Source organism: Hypanus sabinus, chromosome 1 (assembly GCF_030144855.1).
Source record: "Hypanus sabinus isolate sHypSab1 chromosome 1, sHypSab1.hap1, whole genome shotgun sequence".
In the NCBI taxonomy this organism is placed as follows: domain Eukaryota; kingdom Metazoa; phylum Chordata; class Chondrichthyes; order Myliobatiformes; family Dasyatidae; genus Hypanus; species Hypanus sabinus.
In genome coordinates, this window is record NC_082706.1 from 24,639,223 (window position 1) to 24,656,217 (window position 16,995).

General features: G+C 42.6%; 1 protein-coding gene across 1 annotated transcript; it reads right to left on the reverse strand.

Moving 5' to 3' along the window:
- Positions 1-835: 835 nt before the first annotated feature.
- On the reverse strand, positions 836-16,211 carry LOC132392035 (eukaryotic translation initiation factor 4E-binding protein 2-like). Its single transcript, XM_059965941.1, has 3 exons — positions 15,926-16,211; positions 3,133-3,303; positions 836-1,296 (listed from the first exon to the last, which is right to left on the reverse strand). Exons 1-3 carry the CDS (start codon positions 16,056-16,058, stop codon positions 1,265-1,267), a joined length of 336 nt encoding a protein of 111 aa, XP_059821924.1. The 5' UTR covers positions 16,059-16,211; the 3' UTR covers positions 836-1,264.
- Between the last annotated feature and the right edge of the window lie 784 nt (positions 16,212-16,995).

Here is a 16,995-nt window from a genome sequence, read left to right on the forward strand (position 1 = left end):
GAACTCATGAAGTCCAACTGTGCAGTGTCCTTCATATAGTTATGAAGGGAAATCTGGGAACCAAAGCCAGATCAAGTTAGACTTCATTCAGTTTCAGTTACTCTATTTAATTCAATGCCAAGGAAAGGATCCTTGGTATTGACTACATTAACTTAAATGTAAACTAATAAAATTAAATGCACTTCAGTTGGTTTAATTATTTCTATGTTTAAAAATTTAAATTAGATTAACTTTTAATTTTAATGTTTAATCATTAACAGTCTTGTTTTTAAATAATTGTGAATTTCAGACCACTGACATTCAAAATATTCAGTCCATTTCAGAGAGCTTCTGACAAAAGATTACTGACGTGAATTGTTGACTATCCCTCTCTCTGCAGATGTTGCCTGAGTTTTTTACCCCCCCCCCCCCCCCCCATTTACAGCAAGAGAGTATTGTGCTTCTGAATTCAAAGTATTTTGACAACTAGATCTGAGCCCATGAATACTTGTCACATTATTCTGAGGGCAGAACTTGCCACAGGCATTTCTTCTATAATTAGAGCTAGCTTTGAAAAACGAACTTATGCCCCAGGTAAAAGAAGATGGCAAAGTAGGGAGTGTAACTGGCTCATTGTGATGGGTCGCACAGTACTTCCCTGCTGACCTGTTCTCATGTACACAATATTAAAATAAAATGGAAAGCTAGTTTTACTTTCAAGTTGTACTTTATTTGGCCAAGTGTGTTGCTTTGCTCCTGGGCACTTTGGAAAGAGTAGCACTCCACAATTGTACTTTATTAACAAACTAGGAGCCATGCTGAGAAAGTGCTCAAGTCAGGACACAACAAATTTGAATTTACTTGTATTTCATTTTATTTCATTGGCTTTCCTTCTCCTGCTCTTTCCCCTCCTCTCAACACGAGTTACATCTCTGAAAGGTTAACCTTTAGCCTCGATTACCAAAGGTATATAAAATTGAAACCAGATTAAACAGATCAAGAACCAGAGAGATGCCCACTCTTTAGAAAGCTTGTCGCCAATTAGAACAGTAGATGTTCTACCACGTAAAACACGTGGCACACGCTTTTCACAGCATTTGGAGTGTCACTGTCTATAGCTTCACAGAAGTGTATGGGTTCCATCAATGGCAAAATTTGCATATTTTTTTTTTGTTAATATGTAGAGCTGGTGGCTTGGAGAAGACAATGGGCCGATGCACAAGCCCAAATGGAGACGTTCCAGGACTAAAGCTCCTCATCCCGGAGGAAAACAAAAGGGTGTTCCTTAAATGTCCATCTCAAATTGGGCATCATCTCCTGTTACAGAAAACACACAAGAATGCAAGTGACCTTCTAATCAGTTCAAATCCTATAATCATCCTATGGATTATTTTTCTTGCTTTATTCCCTCATCTCCACCATCTGCACCACCTCTGGCACTGCTCAACACTAATTTCAAAATTAATATCTCTACTTGTTCTTCACCCATAGTCCATGTTAATAAGCTTAGTTGCACTATGATAAGGTCGATATCTTCATGCACATATTTCACTGAACGGTTATCAATATTGAGTTCCACCTGATTTTCCTTGCTGGCCCATTAACAAGAAAGCCCAATGAAGTCCCCCAATTTTGTCCAGGGCCAGTTCCTGCAACAGCAATTGCTAATCAAGGTCGACTATAGTTCACTCAAGTTTGTATGATACCAATTGTGAACCTTGTGACTTAGTGTTGCTGTCTCTTGGCTCCATGTTCGAGTCTGACCCTACTTGCAGGGTATGCAGAATTTGCATATTATACAGCACAGAACCAGGCACTTTGGCCCATTCAGTCCATGCTAACCATCCAGTATAGCAATCCAATGTACCAGCACTTAGTCCATAGGCTTCTATGCCTTGGTCATTCAAGAGCTTGTCTAGATACCTCCCTCTGCCTTCATCACTTTCTCTCCTAATATACAATAGATTCCACTACTATTTGGAAGAAAAATAATCCTTCTTCAACCCCCTCTAGACCTTCAGTCCTCATCCTAAACCTATGCCCTCAAATTTTAGAACCTGTTACCTTTGGCTAAGTAGGACCTCCCTCTAACCTCCATGTTGCCTATCTTTTTAACACATTTCCAAATGTAGCTTGACCATGTCCCTCAAGACTTACCTTCAATAACTTCCCTACTATTGATGTTAGATTCAATGGTCTGGCATGAGTTGCTAGAGGGCTTATTCTTGCTGACCTGGTTGAATAAAGGTACTACATCTTATGTTTTCCAGTCCTTTGGCAACTCGCCTGTAGCCAGTGAAGATTTAAAAATCTATCGAGGCCCCAGTAATCTTATCTCCCATGCCCTCCCCGTTACTGCACATACATCCATTGGGTGCCAGATCTGGTTTGTTCCCCAGATCTGAAAAGCTACCTTGTTTTTTTTTGCACTATTTATTTGACTCTTCAGTCCAAACTGACTTCTGCAGATTACTCCTGGTGCAGAAAAGTGGAAGAGACAGAATAAGTTACAGTGCTATAGGGACATATAGAGAAGGGAACAGAATTAATGAGATTATTTTGTTGGGAGCCAACACGGGTGGCTCTCAAGCCCTGATGAGTAAGCAAGCTAAAGGGATTTTCACTAACAGGTGACTTCAACTAAGTTATTGCTACTGCAACTTTCAACACATTTTTTTGTTAAGAGCATGCGGTAAATAGTAGAATTAAGCTATCCTCTGAAGATTTAACAAAATACTTCAGGTGAAATTTCCTAGCTTTGAAAATCAAACTTGTTATGGCAGTGCCCAACTTACAACCCTTAGGAACTGTATGTATTATTATACCCATGATTGCTACTGCCTGCTCTCACCACACAAAATACTATCCAACCGCAAGCAAGTGGTGCAGGTGCTTCAGCTAAAGCAGGCAGACAGAATCAACCACTGATCATGATTTCAAACAGCACAGAAAACACTCATTTAGACTATGTACAAGTAGGAATGCTTGAGGAATCAAATACTTCAATCTGCCCACGCCAACAGTGAAAGAGTGAATGCTTCACCCTTTTGTACTGTCTGGATGACTATAATTAATATCAATAATTTAATACAAAGGCAATTGTACCCTCCCCCACCAAACCAGCTTTCACTGAAATCTGAGCAATCCCCTTACCACCGGCCCCCTTCTCTTCATGGCTGTTTACATGGTTCACTGCTGGCTTCACTTCTGTGGTATTCGGACTTGTGACACCTGGGATGTTTGGGAGGTCACGCGGAGGTGTCCTGGCAACAGGGGAGTTGCGGCATTCCATGAGGAACTTGCGGTCATAAATAATACGTGTGCCTGCAACATAACAGTGATGCACCTGTTAGAACAGGGACGGAGGACTACTCTGTAACCATTCCAAGTTTTATGGAATGTGGTGATTTTTCCAAAATGCAAGGCAGCCGCAATGACATTGAAATTATTTTATTTGTCCAAGAGACACCAGACTGCTTCACGTTAGCACCTAGCATTAATGAGACTGCACTTCGAATAGTCCTGCACAGCAATTCCACTCAAAGTTTTATGTCTACTCACAGCTCAATACCAAAATATAAAACTACTGTACACAAGTGAAACCATAGAGTATGGGAAAGGTTTTCATTTCAAAAGCTATTTTTAACACCTCAATGATCTTTTGGTCTTTTCAGTAGCAATTCTTTTATGTATTCTGTTGTCTTTAAAACATTTACAAACAACCTGCAGTCATGAGAAGCACTCTTTTTATTTTTAAATCTGTCCGAGTTAAACTCTCATCTTTCTACAGTCCCTTCAAGAATTTTAATTTTAGGGATGATCATATTTCAACTACGATTCCTGGTGGAGAGACTTACCAACCAGGTGTAGGATATGTATACAATCAGCGGATGGGAGTGTGTGATGGAACTGAGTGTATATCAAAAGACCAGAGTAAAAGGCAAGCATTCCCAATTTGGGGTTTTTATGCACATTATGGTTACGCATACACTCCTACTTTTCTAGCCTTTATCATTTCTTCGTTTCAGGCAGTGTTTTTGGGCATATTTATTAAAACCGTCAGAAGACTCTCAAGACACAAGCAAGTCTTCCTGCAGCATCACAGTTGTCCTATATGATATTCTGATAAAATTAGGCACCAAAGGCATTTGGCCCATCATGTCCATGCTGAGCAGGAACTGAGTAAGTTTCTACTTCTACCACCTTTGAAGTAGCAAACTCACCACCCTCTCTGTTTAGTGAATTGTTTTTTAACCCTCAGCTCCACTCTACTCCTTTCACCAGATTCAGATTAGTTAATTGTCGTATTAACTATTGCCAGGGTACAATTAAATTCCTTCTTCACGTGAAGCTCAGGTAATAACAAGTATAACAATAAATGCAACGATTGTGTGTGAACAGAAAATAGTGCAATGGTTGTCTTGCAAACAGAAGAAGTGCAAAGAGAAATAATGAAACGACAACACCAGACTGAGCGAGGTAAAATTACAAATGTGAGAACATGGCAGGAAAAGGGTGTGAAAGAGGTGACGGTTCAGAGTCTGATCACAGTGGGGGAAGAATGAACTGCTTTACGTCCATTATTGTTGACTTTAAGGGAAATAAGTGATTTCTCATCACTCATGCCAAAGCCACTTGTCATACAAATCTTCCCTCATCTCCTCCGTTCTAAAGAAACCCCTGATAGTCTCTCCTCCAAACATTAATTCTCCAGCTCTAGCAACATTCCCATGCGCATACTTACATGTTCTTTCACATCCTTCCTCTGGTGCGGAGATATAACAAACCCTGTACAGACACTGTGAAAATTTTACCCTCAGTCAATAGAGGCAAATGTCCTGCTTTCCTTCTGAATCACATAATCTGCTTTCGGGATATGTGGCATCTACATTTCTCATTCACTGTGTACTCTCTTCACTTGTTCATTAACTCCAAATACATTATCTGCCTTTTATTTTACAGTGTTCACTGGCATTGTAAGGAGTTTGAACGTTCTCCCCATGACTATGTGGGTTTCCTCCAGGTGCTCCGGTTTCCTCCTACAATCCAAAGACATTGGTAGGTTAATTCGTCACTGTAATTTTTCCCATGATTTGGCCGGGATTGAGTTGGTGGACTGCCTGGGCAAGAAGGCAGATTCCACACAGTATCTCAGTAAATATATTCTTGCCACCACTGATATTATCCTGCAACTTAGAACTTTCTGCCTATTGGCCATACAGCTTATTGTGGTATCACTGGCAAACTTCATAACTATGACCACAATATTCAAATTTGAATTATTAATTATTCCACAATAAAAGGGGCAGATCCTGATTCCTGCTACATAGAGCCATGCAGTTACTAAAATTATTATTCTTTTGCATCTTCTAACAAATCAACTTTCAATCTAACTTGCATTTTACATTGAATCCCTTGGGTTTCAATCTTGTGATCAATCTACCTCAAGGTCTTTGTCAAATGTCAGAGCTGGAGAAGGGAAAGGATCATGGGACAGGAGGCCTCAAGAGAAAGAAAGGCGGGGGGGGGGGGGGGGAACACCAGAGGGAGATGGAGAACAGGCAAACAACTAAATATGTCAGGGATGGGGTAAGAAGGGGAGGAGGGGCATTAACGGAAGTTAGAGAAGTCAATGTTCATGCCATCAGGTTGGAGGTTACCCAGCCGGTATACAAGGTGTTGTTCCTCCAACCTGAGTTTGGATTCATTTTGACAATAGAGGAGGCCATGGATAGACATATCAGAATGGGAATGGAATGTGGAATTAAAATGTGTGGCCACTGGGAGTTCCTGCTTTTTCTGGCAGACAGCGAAACGGTCTCCCAGTCTGCGTTGGGTCTCACCAATATTTAAAAGGCCACACCTGGAGCACCGGACGTAGTATACCACACCAGCCGACTCACAGGTGAAGTGTCGCCTCACCTGGAAGGACTGTCTGGGGCCCTGAATGGTGGTGAGGGAGGAAGTGTAAGGGCAGGTGTAGCACTTGTTCCGTTTATAAGGATAAGTGCCAGGAGGGAGATTGGTGGGAAGGGATGGGGGGGAGGACGAGTGGACGAGTCGCGCAGGGAGCGATCCCTGCAAAAAGCAGAAAGTGGGGGGGGGGGGGGGAGGGAAAATGTGCTTGGTAGTGGGATTCCGTTGGAGGTGCCGGAAGTTACGGAGAATTATACGTTGGACCTGGAGGCTGGTGGGATGGTAGGTAAGGACAAGGGGAACCCTATCCCAAGTGGGGCAGCGGGTGGATGGGGTGAGGGCAGATGTGCGGGAAATGGGAGAGATGTGTTTACCAGCAGAGTTGATGGTGGATGAAGGGAAGCCCCTTTGTTTAAAAAATTAAGACATCTTCTCCGTCCCATGATCCTCTCCCTTCTCCAGCTCTGTATCACTTTCGCCAATCACCTTTCCAGCTCTTAGCCTTCATCCCACCCCCTCCGGTCTTCTCCTATCATTTTGCATTTCCCCCTCCCCCCACTACTTTCAAATCTCTTACTATCTTTCCTTTCGGTTAGTCCTGACGAAGTGTCTCAGCCCGAAACGCTGACAGTGCTTCTCCCTATAGATGCTGCCTGGCTTGCTGTGTTCCACCAGCATTTTGTGTGTGTTGTTGTTTGAATTTCCAGCAACTGCAGATTCCCTTGTGTTGGCTAACCTCGGGAACTTTTTCCCAACATTTTGCAATTAAGCTAACTAGCCTGTAATTACTTGACCTGCCCCTTTCTCCCTTTGGTGAAGAGGAGGAGCACATCAGTAACTTCTTGCTCCAGCATCATACTGTAGCCAAGACAGAACTGCAAGATGACAACCACAGCACACACCATTTCCTTCACTTCTTCCTTTACAACTTATGCAAGACTGCCGAATTATTTACTTCTCTAAGTACTCGACCTCTTACTATATCCTCTCCAGCTCACTATCTTTCATTTTTATGAAAATGGATGCAATGTAATCATCCCAAAGTTCACCACCCTGTCAACTGATTTGGTCTCTAATTGTAAACAAGAGAAAATCTGCAGATGCTGGGGAAACTCAGCAGGCCTGGCAGCACCTGCAGAAAAAAGTACTGTTGACGTTTTGGGCCAAAACTCTTCGAAAGTACTGGAGAAAAAAAGCTGAGGAGTAGATTTAAAAGGAGGGGGGAGGGGAGAGAAAAACAGAAGGTGATAGGTGAAACCTAGATGGGGGGGGGGGGGATGAAGTAAAGAATTGGGAAGTTGATTGGTGAAAGAGACAGAAGGAGATAAGGAAAGAAAAGGGGATGGGAAATGGAGAAGGGGGGGGATGGGGCATTACTTGATATTTGAGAAATTGATGTTCATGGCATCAGGACGGAGCTTACCCAAATTATCAATAAGGTGTTATCCCTCCAACCTAAGTGTGGCCTCATCATGGCAGTGGAGGAGGCCATGGATGGACTTAACAAAATAGGAATGGAAAGTGGAATTAAAGTGGGTTACCACTGGGAAATCCCGCTTGTTCTGGTGGACGGAGTGTAGATGCTTGGTGAAGCGGTCTCCCAATCTACACCGTGTCTCGCCAATATATAGAAGGCCACACCAGGAGCACCAAACACAGCAAGTAACCCCAACAGACTCACAGGTGAAGTGTTGCCTCACCTGGAAGGACTGTTTAGGGCCCTGAATGGTAGTGTGGGAGGAGGTGTAGGGGCAGCTGTTTGCAAGGCTAAGTGCCAGGAGGGAGATCAGTGTGGAGGGACAAACAAACAAGGAAGTCACATAGGGAGTGATCCCTGCAGAAAGAAGGAAATGGGATGGGGGAAGGACGACGTGCCCAGTGGTGGGATCCCGTTGGAGGTGGCGGAGGTTTCAGAGATTATGCGTGGACATGGAAGCTGGTGGGGTGAGGGGTAAGGACAGGAGGAACTCTATCCCTGGTAGGTTGACAGCAGGATGGGGTAAGAGTGGACGTGCATGAAATCTCCTGCTACACTGGACTCAAACCAGTTAACCTATAAACAGGTCCGTGGAGGATGGCATCTCATTAGCTCTTGACAATGTCCTGACACATCTGGAAGGAAAAGGTACATACGTGAGGATGTTGTTTGTTGATTATAGCTCTGCTTTTAATACTGTCATCCCCAGCAAGCTCACCTCCAAACTCCAGCTAGGCCTCAGCTTATCACTCTGCAACTGGGACTTGAATTTCTTGCCAGAGTGTCACAGGTAGAGAGAGTGGGCCCTCACCTGTCCTCCACTACTATTCTGAACACTGGTACACCACAAGGTTGTGTACTGAGTCCCATACTCTACTCCCTCTTCACTTACAGCTGTGTACCTACATTTAACACCGATACCATCGTCAAATTTGCAGGTGACACAACAGTGATCAGGTTGATCTCCAACAGAGACGAATCAGCATACAGAGAGGAGGTACAGAACTCAGCGAGCTGGTGCTCAGAGAACAACCCGTCTCTTAATACAGCAAAGACTAAGGAGCTAAATATCAACTTTGGAAAGTCACGGGATGACAAATACACTCCAGTCTACTTAACGGAGACATAGTGGAGAGAGTGTCCAGTTTCAGGTTTCTGGGAATACACATCTCAGAAGACCTTACATGGTCCACTAACACCAAAACAATAGTTAAGATTGTTTTTCCTCGGGATGCTGAATTAATTGTTTATTTATTTTATTTGTTTTATAGCATCGAGAACGAGAGTTGCAAACTCATTTTCGCTGTATTGGTGCATGATAAATTGTACTATGCAATGACAATAAAGATATTTCAATTTCAAATGGAAGACATGCAGTTGAAAGCAGCATTGCTGGTGGAGGAAGGGAACCTCTTTCTTTGAAAAAGGAGGACATCTCCTTCATTCTAAAATGAAAAGCCTCATCCTGAGAGCAGATGAGGCAGAGACTGAGGAATTGAGAAAAGGGAATGGCGTTTTTACAAGTAGTAGGGTGGGATGAGGTGTAGTCCAGCTACACTAACTGTACTTTTTTCCCCCATAGACGCTGCCTGGCCTGCTGAGTTCTTCCAGCATTTTGTGTGTGTTGCTTGGTCTCTAATAGGATCGACTTTTATCTTTGTTACCCTCCTTCCCCTTAAGTACAGATAAAATACCTTAGGGTTTTACTAGATCTTACCTCCCACGTACTGTCTTTGCCTTCCAAATTTCCTTTTCAACTTCACCTGCATCCACTACATTACTCTGGGTTTTCTGTGATCGAATTAATGAAGGACTCATAGACAAATGCAACATCACCAAAATGTAGAATTAGCCACCTGATAAAGCAACACGAAGCATATGACTAAAGGCAAGTATATAACAACACAAATGAGCAACTACCCAGTTAACCATTAAAAACAGATGATCACTAGGCAGATGATCATAGACAATGAAAATTTTAAGGCAATACAAGACTAGGATTGGGCTAGTGAAATGTCTTCCCTTGTTTCACATTTTAGAGTATGTCTGTTTAATTGCAACTGGTAGACATGGGGTAATTTGACTACAGCAGCAAGTATGAGGGAGGGTGAGAGGCATTTCTGGGGGTTGGGGGGGGGGAAGTGAGAATATATACCACCAATCCCTAAGTGATATGGCTCAGAACAAAAACAATGACATATTGCCTGGGGTAACCAACAAGCAAAGGGCACCAGAAACTGAACTGAGATTGATGAAGCCCCTTCCATACGTTTGCCTGAGTGACTTAACTCAGCATATATTAAGTTCACATTGAAGCAATAAATATAAACTCCTGGTTACCAGAAATATTATACACTTGTGGAAATCGCATTAGAAAATAGAACATGCCTATAAAACGGGAATGTAGAAATGTTTCCCCAAACTGCAATTTGGATTAGCCAGCCAGTGGTGTAGAGGCAACCACACTGGACTTCGAGGTGCGTGGTCCTGGATTTGAATCCGGCCAACTCCTTGCACACTTTACATCTGTGCTAATTTGAGCACTGAGCTAGCAACTCGGCCTCATAAAAACAAACAAAAGTACTAAAGAAATGGCAAGGTTGGGGCTAATATACCACAAAACAAGGGAGGGAACAACAACTACTACTATTTGGATGCAACAAATCCATTATATGGATTCCAAATGATTTTTACCTTGAATTTGGTCCCAACAGATAGTCCAATTTGAGTTGGCACTGTGTCTTTTTTAAAATGTACCCGGCGCATTTCAATCCATGATAGCATTTGGATACAAGGTCGTTAAGAAGAAACACTTGTGAGAAATTTTGTATTTGGTAAACACAGGATCATATGGCCTCTTTCCTCAAGAGGTGATGGTGGGAAAGCAAACTTAGTAATTAATCACGCTTCTATACAGATGATGAAATGTTGCATTTTTCTATTAAAGGGGTGAATTTCACAATGGATACACAAGATAATAACTAATATTTCCTGGATTACTGCATTAAGTACACCGTGCAGTGTTTAGTTTATACTGTCAAGTGGGGAAGACCCAACATGAGGAAGGTTAGGATAAAACAAGGAACGAGTTAGCACAAGAGAATTGTTCAACTTCTCAATCACTGGTAGCTTAGTCACAGAAAGACACTGTACAAGCCAGTGCAGGTGAACAAACAGTTCATTGTTCTCACCTCCACCCACGATTGTATCTTAGCTGTCAACATGTATAGACATGTTACATTAACAGGGCTAGGTGGTACTCACGCCCTGTTTCCGGAACAATTTCAGGACCAGTGTCAACCAAAGAGTAAATAGGTGGCACAGAAAGTTTAGGTGAAAACATTGAGAAGATTTTCTCAATAATATATTTTGATCTTCATTAGTGATCAGTTACAAAATCATAATAAATCAGTTTATCTGCCAATAATCATTCCATAAGATTTGAAAGTTACCTTTATTTGCTTCTCATATCTTTTAACACAGTAGGATTACTTGAATTTGTGTGACACATATTAGTTTTCGGAACTAAACCAATGTTATCCAATGCCTTCAATTAATCTTTAGGTTGTGATCATTGACAACATGCAGAGGTCACACTTTTCTGTGCTGATGGCAATAATGCAAAAAAACTTGCTGCACCGATTTATGCAGCAATATCTATATGACCAATCAATCAATATTTAAGCCTGTTCTAATATTTAACCAGGAAAAGGGTTTAAGGCCAAATTGCCATGAACGCAGACTGGAGACAGCAACATTTCCCCAAACGTAGCCAGACATGTAGGTCTCAGTTCCAACACTGCTTCCAATTTTGATGATGCAAAATAGTCTCCTGCACAGGGACCGAGAGGTCAAGTATCTAACCATCGCTATCTGGCAATTGCCTTATTGACAGAATGTGGATTTAGCTGTTAAACTGTTTACGAATTCCTATTACTACTAAATTGCAAGAAGCAAATGATATTAAACTTCAGACATAAAAACGTAACTAATCAACACCACACTTGACAAACCTTAAGTCATCTCAAAGCATTAAGGATTAATCGCTTTTTGATGATAAATCATGCTTCTTAGCATCCTTTGGACTCACATGCACCACAAGAACCAATTTTCCCAGTGCAACATTTGACCCTTTTGGTTACAGGGGCTGAGAACAGGGTCATTCACTAACCAACTAATCTGCAGTACTGCCATTTAAACAAAACACTGGAGCAGCATTTCTTAAGTATGAAGAAATGAGTGATAAAGCTTTCTGCATGTTACTGATAGAGATCTAGAAAGGATCACACCACATCCTCTAGAAGAACAGTGTCCAGTAAAAGATAACAAGCAGACATTTATCTTCTCATTAATTTTGTCTTCTGCCTCACCAGCAGAACACAGTGCCTGGCTGAGGAACATGATAATGAACAAGATTCCAACTGCCAGTTCATCTGTGTTAAAGGATAAGTTCGAGACCAATCATTAATTGCTTTAGTTGTCCAACCTCAAACATTAACTATTTGCACTACAGTTGAAGATAAAATTAGGAATCTTACTCTTTGGTAAAGGAATGTGAACAACTGAACATTATTCAGCACCATAAGTAAACGATCATCATTCTTTGCTTAGCCTCTGGGTTTGTACCAACTAGCTGTGCTGGAAAGATGCAGCAGCAATAGTCATCATAGAGTCATGGAAAAGTATAGCAATAAACAAACCTTTCGGCCCATCTAGTCCATGCCAAACCATTTAAACTGCCTACTCTCATTGATCTGCACCCATACCATAGACAGCGATACCTCTACCATCCATGAACTTCTCCTAAATGTTGAAATAGAGCTTGCATGCACCACTTGCACTAGACAGTGAACTGATGGAAAAGAAGTGACAGTGACAGGATGGCAGTGGAGATGTAGCAAGACAGCTTATGGTGAACATTGGAATGGTTAAACCAGGTGTCTTGCATATCTGTTAAATTGAGCTGGCTGTCACCAGGATGAGAGTTTTAATGCAGAGATGGTCATCAAAAGGTACTGCATTCACTTCTTGTAGAGAAGGCAATGGAGAACATCCCCCTTCCTGTCCAATGAGCCAACAATCACCCAACAATCCACCTATTTAACCCTAGCCTAACCACAGGATGATTTACAATAACCAATTAACCTACTATTGGACTGTCAGAGGAAACCTATGCATTCAGAAGAGGAACTCCAAACTACACTACCATGGTACCCTAAACTGTGGTTTTCAATAGAAGGGAAACAACACATCTCTATAATCTCATCAGGGACAGCAAACAATCCAAAATGGTCTCAGAGTGGCATATAATGAGCAACGGTTGCATTCTACACCCGGTACCTGATACAATTCCAATTTCTTTTCCTCTCTTGTACAATATCCAACAAAGAACAATGATTAGAGAACAGCACCTGCAGAAAAAAGCCACCACAGCACTCTTGTACAAATATGGTGAAAGGAATTTTTCAGATACCATTTGCATTTGAAAGGGAATCTCGAAATTGTCTGGGTATCTGAAGACCTGGTAGTTGCCACACAAAACAATGTAGATTAGAACAACAAACAATCTGTTGGAGAAACTCAGCGGGTCATGCAGCATCTGTGGGGGGAAAGGAATCGCTGAAACCCTGAATCAGGACAAAGAGTGCACAGGCAAGATGGTCAGTATGAAGGGGTGAGGCAAAAAAGGATTCTGAAGTGATTGGTGGACTGAGGATGGGTACAAGATTGGAGTCTTCTGGATATTGTGAACTTCCAACCTGTACACTATCATGGACAAGTTTCAAGAAGCGGCTCCTCAAGAAGGTGGCATCCATCACTAATGACCCTCATCATGCAGGACATGCCCTCTTCTCATTACTACCATTGGGAAGGTGGCACAGCAGTATGAAGTCCTATGTTTAATGATTTAGAAATGGTTTCTTCCCTTCCCCCATCAGATTTCTGAATGATCCATGAACCCAACCTCATTATCCCCCTTTTTTGCACTACTATTTATTATATTTATAGTAATATTTATAACATTGTACTGCACTACTGCTTCAAAACACCAAATTTCACATCAAGGACATCAGTGATAATATAGCCAATTCTGACTGATTGACACCGGCTCCTCATAATGGATCATGCAATTGAGAAAATTAGCCAGCATTCCACTTGTAAATTTTGGCATTGAGAAGTGAGTGAATGCTATCAGGCAAGGAGAGTCTCAGCTGGGTGATTTCCATTATTGTTTCATGCATCAGACCCACTACTTGCTGAGGAGTTTTTATGAATGAAAACAAATTAAGATAAAATTATGGACAATAAAGGTGGTAGGGTTGGAGACAATGAGACCACGATTACCAAACAAAAGGTTAATTGGAAGCTAGGTGACCATTTTAGTGATTCTTTTAATAAAATTGAAAATGCAAACACACTCTTTACATAATGACATTAAGCCAATTTTGCAGGGCACAAATCTTCAGCCAGTATTAAAAATCACAAAAGCCATAAGACTGAATAAAGCTGTATTTAATAGGGTTGTAGAGATCTGTTTTCTGTTGATCAGCATCAAAAAACCCAAATTAGATCAACTGTGATTCAGTATTGTAAAACAATAAAACAAGAAAACTTCGGTGGGGGAGAAGAATACTTTCAAAGGCACTGTATACAAATTATTTATTCCTTACACACCAATGAAAATGCTTGCACTTCTATTATTCTTGTCATCTCCCTGTTAGAACATCTTGAAGTAAGCAAACCTTGAAGAATCTTTTTGTGATGTGTAATAACTGCCGTGGAGTAGAAACCATTACATCCAACTTGTGTTGAATAACAATTAGTGATACTAAGCATGGGGTAACTTCCTTGTACTTCTTCAAAATAACTTGATGGGATCTCTTTCTTTAATCTTTGTGGCCTTCTCACGTGAACAACAAATAACTTCAAAACCATAATTCCAAACAGACTCATCTCCAAACTCCTGGGCCTAGTAACTCTGCACCCAGCTCTGCAACTGGCCAACAGATCACACAGTCAGCAAGGATAAGTCACAACACCTCCATGATGAATTTCATTCCCCATAATGCTTTACTACACTCATGAAAGCATGGCCAAATTCTACTCTAACTTCATTGACAAATTTGCAGATTATGCCGCCGTAATGAGCTGGATCTCAATGATGAGACCTAGCACAGGAAGGGGAGAGAGAGCCCAGTGGCAAGGTGTCAACAACAATTTTCTCTCAATGTCAACAAAACAAAGGAGCTGGTCACGGATTTCAGGAAGCTGAGTGGAGCGCATGCCCATGTCTGTGGCAATTGGTGCTGAGGTGGGCATGGTTGAGAGCTTCAAATTTCTAGTTGTAAGTATCACAAACAATTTATCCTGGTCCAGTCATGTTGACATTAGAGCCAAGAAAGTACTTCCACAGAAGGCAGAAGAAATTTGACATATTCATATCGACTTTTACCAAATTTACTAATGCACTACAGAAAGCATCCTATCCCAGGTGCATTACATTTGATGCTTTGGATTTCCAGCATCTGCAAACACTCTTGTGTTTATGATAACATTAATAGCTCCGCCCCAGACCAGAAAAAACCAGAGTTGTGAATATGTCCCAGAACGTCATGCAAACCAGCCTCCCTTCCACTACCTCCATCTACACTCCCCACTGCTTCAGAAAGGCAGCCAACATAATCAAGGACCCTGTCTTGCTCTCTCCTCCCCTCTCCCATCAGAGAGAAGACACAAAAGCTTGAAAACGCATACCACAAGCCTAAAGGTGATCTTTTACCCCACTGTTATCAGACTCTTGATGGACCTCCCATAAGCTAAGCTGAAGATGAGATCTTGATTTCCCAATCTCTCCTGTTGTGACCCTTGCACTTTCTCTGTTGCTGATGATGGCATGCAAACAAAAGTTTTTATAGTACATATGTAATCAATTCCAATAGTACAGGACTCCCTGTCTTGGAGTGTAAACCTTGATTTTTGTATTCAAACCTCGAATATGGTGTTTGAAACACAACATGGAAGAAAAGTACGAACCCTCCTGAAATCTAAACATTGATTAAAAAGGCTATAATTAACCTAGTCCTCAAACACGACCCCACGTAAAGTTACACATACAAAATGCTGGAGGAGCTCAGCAGGCCAGGCCAGCAACTGCAGATTTTCACAAACAAGAGAAAATTTGCAGATGCTGGAAATCCGAGCCACACACACTGGAAGAACTCAGCAGGCCAGGCAGCATCTATGGAAAAAACGTACAGTCGTCGTTTGGGGCCAAAATCCTTCGGCAGGACTTCAGATTTTCCAGTGTTTGTCAACTGGTAATGTCAGTCGCTTTAATACACGTTGCTCTACGTCAGATTACAAATTAAAAAAATGTTGACACACGTGTTGCCCTGGCTTCTTCCAGATAAACGCAATGACATGCAACTGGAGGTTGATTTTTCAAACACCGAACGGGGATCGGGTTTGGTGATAGTGGGAGGAAAGGAGAAAGTTTAGAAGTGGGTCGAGGTCAGGAGTGCGGCGATGGGCCGAAGCCCGCTAAGGTCTTACCTCCTGGGGTGGTGCTGAAGAGGGTGCCCCCGGGAGTGGTACTGAAGTCGTGTGGTAGCTGAGCCGCATCGCTGACGGTCACCCTGCGGGTGGGAATGGCGCGGCTCTCGGTCTTCTGAGCTGGGCCGGACATCCTCGCGTCGCCTCAGCCACTCGCACCGGACGGGGCACAGGAAGGCGGGGCCTGATCGCACTCACTCACCCACCCACCACACACACTCCCTCCCTCACACACACACCCACTCCCTCCGCCCGCCGGGACCTCACTCAACCCCCCCAACCCCACTCACTCACTCACTCTCGCCACCAGACCCCAGCACCCCGCCACTGACAACATCCGCTCGGGCGTGGCGGAAAGAACCGAGCGCATTCGGGGCCAGTCGACTGACCTCGACCGCTGCAACACCTTCGGCGACGGGCGGAAAGAGCCGAGCTACTTCGTGAGATTTGTCCATCATGCTCCCAGCACGAGTATGCGTCACTTGCGGCGAATGGACGGAAAGGGCCGAAGGACTTCGGGCGATCTGTTCCCAACCACCAGAGCTGAGCGTTGCATCATCTTCGGTAGTGCGGCGGAAAGAGCCGAAGACCTGGCCTTCTGACAGTCGGAGGGCGGGTCTATGTGGAATGACAGTGGCGCTTCCACAGCGAAAGTACTCCGGCTTGTTGACAATCTTCAAACTTCAAAGTAAATTTGTTATAGAAGTACATATATGGCTCCAATTACAACCCTGAGATTCATTTTCTTACGGACATAATAAAAACAATAACCATAACAGAATCAATGAAAGACAGTGTGCAAGGCAACCAAGTGCCAATACAAACTGGAGGAAAAATAATACAGAAATATATAAGTAACCAATACATGTCAAGAACATGAGATGAAGAGTTCTTGAAAGTGAGTCTGTAGGTTGTGCGACCAGCTCAGTGACGGGACAAGTGAAGTTGAGTGAAATTATCCCTTCTGATTTAAGAGCCTGATGGTTGAGGGGTAACAACTGTTCCTGATCCTGGTGGTGTGAGCCATGTGGTCCTGTACCCTCTTCCTGCCTTTGTAAGGAGAAGGGAGA